This window comes from Prinia subflava, chromosome 5 (genome assembly GCF_021018805.1).
Source record: "Prinia subflava isolate CZ2003 ecotype Zambia chromosome 5, Cam_Psub_1.2, whole genome shotgun sequence".
Classification (NCBI taxonomy): domain Eukaryota; kingdom Metazoa; phylum Chordata; class Aves; order Passeriformes; family Cisticolidae; genus Prinia; species Prinia subflava.
Genome location: NC_086251.1, coordinates 30,254,321 through 30,266,750, shown reverse-complemented (window position 1 = coordinate 30,266,750; position 12,430 = coordinate 30,254,321). Strand labels below are relative to the sequence as shown.

The window sequence follows — 12,430 nt, the reverse complement described above, 5'->3', positions numbered from 1 at the left end:
TTAACAGACATTAATCTTCTGACTTTATAACCTAATTGTTCTACAGCTTAGAGTTTATGAAAGATGCTGTGGCGGATCTTATGAAAATATAATTGTGTATTATTAAAATTATAGCTAAAAAATTTGCTTTGTGCATTAGCAGAACAGGAAAGTAAGAATACATTGCCCTTCTCAACCGCTTGGCACTGAAGCATCCAAGCCCTGCAGTTTAGGCCTTGGTCCTTTACTCCATCTGTATTCCTCCCACCATACAAATGAGAAATTCTTTTGCCTGAGTGCATGGAGCATTGTCTGCTTACAGGCAATACATTTTAGCCATAGCTCTCCAAGAACCTCACCAAGAAGAGCACATACAATGATCCTTTTTTAGTAGTAGACACCATGTAATAGAGAATATGGTAGAATATAGCATTAGCCAGCCAAGGGTTCCTGGCTCCCTTCTCCCTGGTGTAATGGTGAGCTTTAATAGCAGTCTCTGCATCCTCCATTTTACAATATAGAGAAGCAATGGTAGTGGTCCTTTAAACAAGCCTCTTTACACTCACTGCTTAAATCAAGGGAGATGCTAAAGAGAATGAGAGAATGAAAGAGAAGGAGAGAATGAGTTTTCTAATTCTTTCATGCTTAATAACTTCTACTGTTTATAGCAACAGAAATAAGTGGACTTACACATTGACAAGCAATTGCCCACAGCACATGCTCAGCCTTTCACGACTAAAGTTGAATGCATGTGCAAGGCAGCAGAAGTGAAACCACTGTGAGTCTCTTTAGGATTTATAAATGAGGGAGGACTTAAAGAGTTAAGAAAAACCCTCTGCATGTACCTGGTATATAAAACTGTCATGTAATCAAATGCGAGGAATGCACTCCACTGTGTACATTAGCAAACACTCCATGCAAGCCGGGCTGGCAGAGTTTCAGGGTTTTCAGTGCTGCCTTGCATTACAAAGCCCTTCTTTGTTCTCTCAGCTCTGTTTTAAATATCTGATGACTATTCCACACCATGTTAGTGCCAAATCCCCAGCTTCACTGCAAACTCTTTACAACAGCATATTGTGGGCAGATTGGATGGGGATGGGCTGGTAGAATGTGGGTATCTCCCCTTTCTTTGCTTCTCAGGCAAGGACTCTCACCAACTCTGCTGTCTCCCTGTAATTTCTGTAGCCCCTTGTGCAGCCACCTGGATAGTGTTCAAAGCCAGAAGAAATCACTGGGGTATGCAAAAATTGAACTTGGATCCTCTGACATGGCAACGGCACTCCAGAAATGTGCATCAGGATGGGTGTAGTCGAGGTTCAGCCAAGGAAGAGCAAATGAATCAAAGAGTGTTCTTGCAACAAATATTTTTGTTGAAACTTGTTATGCCTATAGTGTTTTTGTCTGGATCTTGCCTGAGCTTGCTAGCCAAGTGGGATTTGGCTTTGAAAAAAGTTAGATGAAAGATTTCCTATGAACATGCACACAGAAAGGCAGGAAGTGATGCTGATGACTCAAGAGACGGTGATGTTTCTTCTTGATTTGGAATTAAAGCACTTCCCTGGAAGGATGTTAACACAGCAGCACACATCTCAGCTCTTACATCAGATTATGTGTTAAGCCAGGGCCTCCTCTCCTCATGCTTGTTAAGGATGCTTTTTCATAAGACTTTTAGTTAGAAAGGTGATCTTCTAGCTTTCTGTACAAGGCAAATACATGGTATTGTTTTAACTGCTACATTGATGCTCATGCTGTTCAAGAGTTGCTTTTTCATTCCAAGAAAAAAAAAATGCTGCTTGAGTACATGAAGATGTACAATAATAATAAGCATCTTCTTCTTGATCCTAAACTTACTAATTCTTTTTGTGAAGCATACCTCTGGTTTGCTGGATAAACGTAGAGTTAGTATGTTTTCCTGTAATGTTTTGGGTTTTCTAGGCATAGACACTGGATAGGAACTAACCAGTAAGCTTCTTGAGTTAAGAGGAGATTTTATACAATATTATTTCAGTGGTGCTGCCCACTTTTGGCAACTACTGTGAAAAGAAGTTAAGCAGCTCAGTTTCCCATTCTGTTACTTGTTTCCCTGAAGCTCCTTGGCATCCAGTACTGGTGTGCTGGAAACTCAGCTGTACAGTGGGTGGCTCTAGTGTGTTCTAAAATAAACAAACCTGTTTTAATTCAAATTTCTTAATTTCACATGCAAATATTTCATGGTAGACTCAGTAAGAAACCCTTTCTAAAGCAAAACCTATTTATGAAGGGCCACTTGAAGGTGCACTGTAACACTTTTGCTTAATCACTTAAAATCTACGAGAGCTAAGATCATTGAAAGTGAAGTTTACAACACTGGAGAAGCCTTGCAAGGGTGTATTGGTCACAAAGGCACTTGTATAATTGTGTAATGGATTGCATGTCAGAGTTCTTTAGGAGACAGACTTGTGACGTCTGCTTAGGTCTGTCTGTGCAGGTGAAGACATTCTTGTCTTTGCCATGTTTGCTTCCCAAGTACAGGATTGAGTACAAATAGGAATGACTCTCTCTATGGTAAAGTATTAATTAATACATGGTGAGAGGGTGTTACTGCCTTCTTACTCAGAAGGGATATAATGAAAGTGTTGGAGTCTCTTGGTGAAGTCTTCTCTTACAGAAGTCTGTACCAAGGGCAGAAATTGAATCCACATGTTGTATGATCCAGTTTTATTCAGTAAACTGTTGGCCCTCATGTTGCATACTATTTCCTGTCACATACAGTGCCTCAGGAAAGTTCACACACGAGACTCTGTTCCATTGGGCAGAGTGTGACCAGATAATGAGTGTCTCACTTTTAAGTCTGTAGTAGGGACAATGAACAATGTACAGGTCCCTTTTAAAGAAGAAGAAGAAAAAGAAAATACCATGGGGCTTTTTGGAAACTAGTATAAGAAGGGGAATCCGGTTAGCCTTTCATGATATTTCCAAGAGATTCCAGCTTCCTTTCCTTGCTGTGGCCTCTTTGGTGTCACATTGCAGAGATAGTCCTTGGGCAGAGTGTAGCCATCCACTGGGTCTTGGTCTTGGTCTGTTCACCACAGCTGAATGAGCAAAAGATCCCAGAGGGATTGGTACTAGAGAAATCTTCTCCTTTGTGCACTAGATTCTTTTTTCTTGGGACTTTTCAGACCCTTTCCTCCCTCTTTCCACATCTCTAGTTAGTGTCACTAACTGCTGCTCCTCAGCCTCCTGCTTCAAAGCCCTTGCATGTATGTGGTGCCCACTGAGCTGTTTCCATAGTAGTGCTCTGGCACATCTGGCAGGGAGGTATGAACTCTGTCATTTAATGTTGTTTGGTTTCTAAGTCCATTTTAAGTGCACTTGTATGGCAACTTTCACCTTTTTAGCACAGAGAAAGAGAGTTATTTGGCTTTTCCAACTTTACCATTCACTGGAAGGGATCACAGAAAGTTGAAGTTTTGAGAGACAAAGCTAAGACTGGTACCTTGCCTTCAGGTGGTGCCTGTGCAGGCTGTCAGGAAAAAAGGTAATGTCAGAAGTGGAAGGACTTAGGAAATACTCCAGCTGTAAAATTCTCCAAATGTAAATGTATTTGTTTCTACAAGAAGCAAGTTGCTCTCTGAAAGAGGGATGCACCTGGCATTAACCAAGAGAATCTATAAAGAACTGCACCAAAAAAGCAGCAGCCCAAGTAAAAAGAAGGCTGTGTGTTAAAGACCTAACTGTATTTTGTTAGGAATGGCTGAAGTAAGCTGTTTTCCAGGCAGTTATTGTTTGGTGGAGCTGAAAGAATGAGCCAGGTATTAGGCCATTACTTTGACATGGAACATTTGGGAGAAATTAAATATATGTGCTCACTCACAAAATACATTTGGGCCTTAACTCAAGAGTAAGGAGTTCCACAATGAATGCAGAGCCAGAGCAGCTAGGAAGGTCAAGAGGGATTCTTGACTCAAGATGATTTGAGCTGAGCAAGGGGTTATCACTACATGCAGAAGTTCTCTTTCTACTCCTAATGAGGACTCTCCTTTTCCCAGCAAGAGTACAGGTCCCATTTACTCTCAGGCAGGTTGAATATTATGTGGATTTTGCTTCCCTTTCTGATTTGGCTGTGTCTGTAAACAGCTTCTTGTTGCCATTCATAGGAAGATGCAATCCTGATGAAATCCAGCTGTATCTGTCTTAGTACTGTACTGATAATGCAGTGTCATCTGCTTCCTTCCAAACTAGAACTCCTGCTTTGCTTTCAGACTTCACCTGCTCACAGTGGCAGATGCTCTAGTAACTACATATCTCACATTCCAGATCTTCTGGTGCATAACATCTTAGACTTTCCTGTGAGCTACTGGATATTTGGGCCAAATCCTTCAGTCCAATGAGTTCCCACTTAAGTCAGTCATTGCATAATGTGAACACAGCCAGGCTCTCTCTTGTCTTTTCTTCAAATACCGAGAGCAGATCTTCTATGGACTGGTTGAAAATAAACTGTGGATTGGAAGAAGAGCAAATGAATTAAAATTCCTAATATGTACATGTAATGAAATAGTACCTCAGTGCTCCAACAAAGTACATCCCAAAAAAGAGCCTGCAGAAGAAAAATTTCTCTTCACTATATAAACTGAAAAGATCCTTCTCTTCTTTCCAGTGTAAAATACATGCTTGGGAGGTATACTGTGTGAAGATTTGTTTTCTTTGACAGTATGACTGTACTTCACTGAGAAAGAAAAAGATTTCAAGTGGCTTTTCTCCACTTTGTTGGCAAGTCAGCCCCCGTATCTCCAAGGATAACAGGAGTGCCTGATACACTGAGCAGATGTGCCTTGAAGGATGTGAGGAAAGCTACTATACTGGGATCAATAGAATACTTTTTCCTTCTGTAGCATGCAAACATTTTACCTGACATAGACTAGAAATTCCTCATCTGCTTCTTCCTTTTTATTCTCTTTAAACAACTTCTAAATATCTTTTTGTGCTTGTGGGGAAGTCATATGTATATATTCCCTTGGGAAATCCCATGTCTGTTTGCTTGGGAAATCAGAGGGAAATTTTAGTGTAAGTTTTACATTGATTCTGTTTACATTTACCAGAAATACACCTGAAATATACTTTTTCTGTGACCAGAAAAAAAAAGTTTTACCAGTGACATGTGAGTTACATACAGTATGCCCCAGACCCTGTTAAGGGGACCTCAGCTCATTAATGGAATATTTTTATGTGTTCTTAATGTTTGAGGGCCTCTTACAGATAAATGCTTCCAACAACAGTCTGTGTTTAAATGTTTTGCTCTCCAAGATACATATTTTCACAAGAAGAATGAGTTGGGGAATGTATTCAATTGTTTCTTATTTTAACCAGGAGTGCTTTCCATTAGATCAAAACTGGAAGGAAGAGTCACCTGACAAATGAAATTATAAGACTGATCTTTTTCAGAAGAGCTGATGTTTTGTTGCTGAGACATACTTTGCATATGTACTGAATAATGCACTAATGTAGTGCTGAATCAAACACCATTCATCTGTAGGAGCAGCGGAGCTGAAGGTCAGGAACAGCCTCTGCAGGTGTCTTTCCCCAGGGAACTTTTCCTACCTGCTATTTGGTACAGCCTAACCTATTACCTAAGGGAGAATTTGCTCTTCTGACAATTGTTAATGATCTTCAAGGATTGTATTGTGTTGGCAGGGGTGATCTAGATGGATTCAGAGCGAATAGGAGAGGCAAAAAGCAGCCTTCATCTACTGCCATATGCTGGATGGTGCTGTTTTATTGCAAAGGTGTCTGATCCTTCTCCAAAACATCAGTGATACAACTGCTCTCCAGTACTCATAGATAAATCAACAAAAAATATATATTTTCTTTTTCCTTTTGTATCTATTTTTAAGTAGATTTGAACCTGATGAAAAGTACTGGACTGATTTCACTTTTCTATTCCAAAACCAAAATGAGTAGAAACCAGAGGAACACTGCACTGACACAAAGGGAAGGGCATGCCTTTTCAGATAGCTGATACCTACTGAGACACAGTCTGGAGCAGACCTGGCTTATGATTTGCTCTTCTGTCACTGGAAACAATAGGAGGAAAGGAAGGATTGTGCTGTTGTAGTTGGCAACAGGACAGCACACCAGCATTTGAAGAACTGACTGCAGTTACAAAAGAGAACTGCTTAAGATGGTTGCATGGTATCTCTTTTCATCTTCTCAAAAAATCAAAATACACAGTAAGTGAAGCCCGGTATTAACTTGGAATGATTTAGAAAGATGAGAGCTCCTGGTAGTGAAAAAAAATCTGCAGTTGTTGTAGGGACACATTCATTTTAGGGAGCTGCCTGAAATCCATGTAGTTTCAGGCAGGACTAATTTGGCCCTTGCCTCTGAGTCAGCTCGTAGAGTCACACAGTCTATCGTACATTTAGAAAACTTTTTGCTCTACCAGAGAATCCCTCAGGATCTGTCAGTGAGTAGTTCTAGTGTCTGCTCTACCAGTTCCTGCTAGGAACAAAACACTATACTACTGTCAACTCAGTGCATTCCATATGCAGTATTATTTTTGTCTTGGGTTGGTTAGTTGGGCTCTTTTGTTGTTGCTGGTATAGTGTGATAGCAAGCCTATCTTTCTGGAGTAGAGAGGTAGGAATGCTGAACTTGTGGCTCAGAAACCTGCCCCAGTCTTACAATAAAGTCTATAAAAGGTTGCTGTAGATGGCCTGGAAGGGAACTGTGAAAGCACAGCTGGGGCAGTTTGAGAGCAGCAGTCAGGTTCCAACAGGGAAGCCAGGCTTTTATAATTCACACTACGGTCACCTATTGTTTTGTTTCTTGTTTACACAAGATATTTAGACATGTCTGGTGGGCAGAAAAGTGAAGCACTGGGAGTGCCAGCGCCTGGCAGCCGTAACACTCCCAGGTACACTGCAAACCTCGTCCTCACAGCTCTTTTCCTGCTATTTCACCACAAAGCTGTAACTCCCGCTGTGCTTTTGGTCCTGAATCTCATAACCAAAGCACCTTCAGTCTGGCTTCCACATTTGGATAATTTTAGTGTGTAATCCCACACAGCACTGCTGGATCATCTCAAGTTTAGTCAAGAGAGGCAAGGCCAGGATGTGTTTTAAAATGCAGTGAAAATCAAGCTTAATTAAACAGTGTTCTGCAATGGTTTTAGGATAGCAGCTGAAAGCTAACATGATCCTTCATGACTTCCATTTCAGCTGGGATTCTGGACAGAAATCAATACATAACTACATAAATGACTTTTCACAGCTTCAAAAGGATACTGTTAATGAAACCAAAATACTTAGTATTGGTTGGCTGAATAAACCCCAACAATTCTAATTCTCTGGTCTGTTAAGCCATGTGAAAGTATAAAATGGCCTTAGGACAGTCAGCTACCCAGTAAAGAACTTTTCCCACTTAGGGTTTCTTTAATGAGAACAGAAGCTGCCCATTCCCTCCCTTGTAGTTGTATGTAAGAAAACAATTTGAAATAAATCTAGGTATGCTTTGTCTTCTGCTGGATTCATACTTTTCAGTAGTCATATATATATAGTCAGTTATAGCTTGGCACCTGTCAGGAGCAGGGGGAAAGCCATTATTACTGTAGTAAAAACATTTGAATAATTTCTGTTACTACAGAGCTCGTGCCACTTCCACATAGATCCAGAATCTGGCATTATGCTTTCATAGAAATCTAGGGGCCCTCTTCTTCACTGGTATAATCCATAGGGAGGACTTTGGGCTGCAGCATGGATTGCTTTATAGAATCTTAATACTGTCTGAATTCATGTGCCAAAAGTTCTTTTTATAGCACCCAGGGTGACACCTTTCTTTCAGGTTCCAGATGGCCCAGAGCAAATAGTTTGCATAAAATTAAAGAGACGCACTTAGTTTCCCATGCTAAATAAAGGTAATCTAATGGTAAATGGAAAAGTCACCTGCCTGGCAATGGAGGTGGGAGTTACCTGGTATCCTAGGGGTCACAGACAGAGGGGAAAAGTTTTGGTTTGCTTTTTAAAATCATTCTAGATTGATATCTTCAGCTCTCTGCATATAATCTATAGTTGGAGGCTCCTCTAAGGCCTCACCAAGTCCAGGCCCCTAGTTGTGTCTTGCTTCTTCCTATGCAAAACCACTGAGATAGATTTTTATTCTAGAATTTACTGAGAATTTGAACTGATTCATGCAAACCTCTTGGTACAACAACAGATGCTTCTCCTTTCTGCTACCAGTTGTTATCTTCCCCTCCATGAAGATGGACCTTTTGGGGCTGGTAATGATCAACAATGTCAAATAACAGTAAAAAAATAGGATATATCTACAAGTATAAAAGTACTGTCTTTTTTTATGCATCTGCACCTTCTGCATATTAGGAAACTCTCTGGCTGCTGCTGGTGAAAATTGGCAATGGATGTGGATGAGCCACTGGTGAAAAGTTTTCCATTCAAGGGCAGACTGGGACAAGCAATGTTTGACACTGCTCAGAAACCAGAAGCAGAAATCTGCAAGGCTGCAGCAAAATCCCATCTGGTGCCAGCACATGCTACTGGCATCTCCTAGCAAGAGCAGGTTTGCTTCCTGGCCTGCAGACGGTGTCAGCTCTGCCAGAGTAAGGGCACTCCACTCCTGCTTTCTGCCAGGCACTGTCAATACTATAAATACATGCTTTGGGAGTCTGTTTCAGGGAATCTTCTGCTCTGAAGTTAGGCGGTGCTATGTCACTATAAGCAGGGATAAAGTTTGTGGCCACAGGCTGAGGCCAGGATTTCAGGTTACATTTCCATCAAGCTTTACTGTTACAGTTACTGCTGCCCTGCCTACTCCTCTGCCCTTGCACTTTGCTGTGTAAGCTGTGATCATACATCTGCATAATGTGAGCCACATCTGGGAACATGGGGGGCTTAGAGGGTTTTTGTCTAATCAAACTATCTCTAAATCAGTTTGTTTCTTTTATTCACTGCCACAGCCATGAATAAAAGCTGTGTAGGGAGTTGTGCTGCATCAAGGCTGGAGAGGTACACCAGGAGTCAATGTGTCAATTATGATATTTTAAAAAGGAATATAAAATATAAATGTAAAAACGTTGACTCCATGAACTACTTATGTTTCATCCCTTCTCTCATAATGCTAGTTATCCAGGTAGATTTCTGTTTTGAAAAATCAACAATATGCCAGTGATCATACACAGGAGATTTATAGACAATGTGTTGAATTCCTAGAACTGCTAGTCCCAGCTTTTAACAAAACCAGTGGGAATTTTTAGGTATAGTGAGTATACCGCATATTATATGAATACTTATTAGTAATTGTATGTATTATTCCATTTTTGGAGAATTGTGAACAAAGAAACAGCCAAATGCATTTTAAGGAAGTGTTATATAATAATTTAAATATTTATAATTAGTAAATTTTAAATGTGTGAGAGTTAACTTTGTATTCACTTGTTTCTACACTTTTCACATTGCTGATTTTATAAAACTCATGGATGAGTGATGTTTTTAGCTTCATGAGTGCTAGTATCTCTGTCATGAATGTAGGTGACATGTTGATGGAGCACATTACATTTTCATTCCTAGCTAAATAATACCAAATTGAGAAGGGAATACCTAATCTGTTGGTATTAACCTTACTAATAAAGAGCCTGATGGAGTTAGAAGGGTTGAACTGGAATTGTTTTACCATTACTTTTCTCCAAGTATAGTTACAGGCAGTGCCTGGATAAGCTAATCCTGCACTGTTTTGTCCAGTTCAGACTCACATGTGTAAAGTAGGAGGGGTTTTTGCCTTTTCTTCTGCAAAGAGTTTATGTTTTTTGAGCTTTTGCTGTGCAAACTGTCTGTGGGAAGTGTCTACTCACACCTGGGGGAAATACACAAAGCAAAGTGCCTTTAATTGCTTCTGGAACAGAACAGAGAATTGTTTAGACTAGATTTACTTTTCTGATTTGTGCTTAGAGACAGAGCTGACCTCTGCCAGAACTACAAAGAGCACCCAGCTGAGGCTGTTAACGTCTCTTAGGAAACTGTTCAGGAATGAGCCTAGCTCACTGGCCAGTGCTGTAGTGATTACAGTAAATCCTCATCTTCTGCTGACTTCAGCAGGGTGTTTGCAGACAGCAGTTCTGGTTCAGATGGGATCTCAGACCCCAAAGAATGTAAAACATGTATCAAAATCTACTCGTTCGTAATAGCAGTTTTCTTTAGCAGCTTTCATTTATAATATTTCAAACATATGTTTTTCCTTGAAAACAGGACATGTGCAAGTGCCCTGCTTGAGGGGAGTGTGAGGAAAAGAAAGCTCCATGCCATGTCTGATGAGAGCAGCCGTGCTTTCTTGTCTTTTTCATTAGGCACTGTGATCTCAAATAGTAGGATAAGCCAGATCTCTTCACAGAGCTGTGCCCCAGTGTCTGCATAGTCCAGTTAAGTGTCCTTATTTCCCCAATTCCTATATCAACTGAAGGACTGATACAATCATTTACATTACTGTTTCTAACATTGCCCTTGCAGACGGCATTATGGGCATTGATGCTGTTTCTCTGTAGTTATCTCAATCCTTACCTTCTTTTATTTGGCATACTTATCTCCTTGTTTTGTGACTCTCTTGTATTGCCCTGTTTCCACTCTGCTTCCGAGGTAGTAAGGTACTCACTCCCTATCCTTTCTGTTGCTGGATATCTGTGGGTCTAAAAAGAAATACAATGCTGGTGTCATCCCTTGCACTGTATTGAAAAATTGTTCATTCTTTTAAATTTTGTATGTATATTGTATGACTGGTGAAGAGCATGTGAGACTGCACAATAGGTCCCTCAGTTACACCTCTGCAGCTTCTGTGGGTAGGTTTGGTCTAGCTCCAGTTCATTTGCACATATGTAACAAGTGCTGATATGTTAATTAGCAGAGTCTAGTCTAGAAACTATGTATTTAGTACAAAAGGCCTCTCCTTTTATCCCTAGAGACAGCACAGTAGGACATATAATTAATACACCTGCCTAATACATGGAGAGCCAGCAAGAGTACATCTCAAAAGAACATGAGAGCACTCATTTAGAGACACAACTTGAAGTTTACAAATAAGAGGCTATACATGTCCTTACAAATGTTAACTGATCTTGAAGACAGATGGAAAATGGCTGCTGGTTTTTGACTTTCTCCCAAACTGCCTGTTTCAGAAAGAAGTATTTTTTTCTTTTTTTGGCTGTTATTTGTAAATACAAGTGAAGTACAGACTGATGGCTAAAACAGCCAAATCACAGAAGCATTCCTTGCTTCTTCTCAAAATGTCTGCTGCTCTGGTCTGTGCTTCAAAGGCAATATTCTGCTCTTTGTCTGGTACTGCAGACAATACCCAGCTTCTTCTCCCAGCTCACAGGCCCCAGATCTCTGCTGTCTTTTACCAAGCTTAGGGAATTGCTGCCTGTGCGCAGGTAACACTTTCTGCACTCTCTTCTGCTCAACCCATTCGGTGTCTCTCTCTTGGCCACACATCATCTTTTGGCAGCACATTGCTTCCTAGAACCTGAAAGGTAGATTAGTTTGGACACCAGAAAATACTTTGACATTTATGAATATAATAATCTCTTTACTATTTTGTCAGTAATACTGTTTACTTTCATCTTAGTTATCCTTTAAACAGCATCAGTGTGCCTGAGATGTGTGCCTCAGTTTTAAGAGGTTATGTTTGTTATTTGAGATTTCCTTTCAAGTGCTGAAGGTGGAGGCTCTGGAATCCTGGCATCTCAGGTCTGAGAAAGTGCCAGGAAATGAGTGACACTGAAGAGTTACTGTATGGAATGTTTCAGTCAAGTGAAGGATAAAACAAAAACTAGGTAAATGATAGAAGGGAAATGTGACTGTTCAGTACCTTGTTTTTATTATGGCAATAAGGAACTTAGAAAGTGTTAGACTGTTTTTATTTTGAATGTACTGCAGCACTGAAAGTTAGCTTTTTACTTGGTGCTTGTTCTGTTTACAAGTAGGTGTAGGGGAACACACAGCAACCCCTACATGCTTTGCAAAGGGTTCATAACACATTCATAACCGAGTAAAGTTACTCCACGGAGGACTCCTGCAGATGCAGTTACCATATGGAAAAAGTTTCCCATGCCTAACTAAGGAATATATTTAGGCCATTTCAGCCACATAAAGGAAATGAATGTACAGCAAAGGTCAGTGCCCCAACTGTTCTGTGCCAGAAATTCTTAGAGGTGGTATTTATACTGAAGTATGCATTATCTACAGCATGTTTATAAATATGTCTGCTAACTCTATACAACATTTCTGCTTGTAGAAGCTCTTATAATAACATGTACCCCTGGGTTTCATTTATCCTTCTCCCAGCCTCATTGTTCTTTTTTCTTTATAATTAATTTGTCCAAAATTGCCAACGTAAGTTTTGTTCTTTTCTCTTGTTCTTTTTTGTTCCTCTCTGCTCCGTCCCCAAATTATTGCAAGTCATTGTGCACTAAATA

General features: G+C 40.2%; 1 protein-coding gene across 8 annotated transcripts in view; it reads left to right on the top strand.

Annotated features, from left to right (window-relative positions):
- RAD51B (RAD51 paralog B) overlaps window positions 1-12,430 on the top strand; it is a 431,141-nt gene that overhangs the window by 351,206 nt on the left and 67,505 nt on the right. The window contains exon 10 of one of the 8 annotated variants that reach the window (XM_063398751.1): window positions 10,212-10,318. The exons of the other annotated variants lie outside the window; for them this stretch is intronic. Within the exon in view, the coding sequence (XP_063254821.1) occupies window positions 10,212-10,246 (35 nt within the window). The 3' untranslated portion in view covers window positions 10,247-10,318. Of the gene's footprint in view, window positions 1-10,211; window positions 10,319-12,430 lie in introns of those variants that run through there. 8 annotated transcript variants of the gene reach the window in all.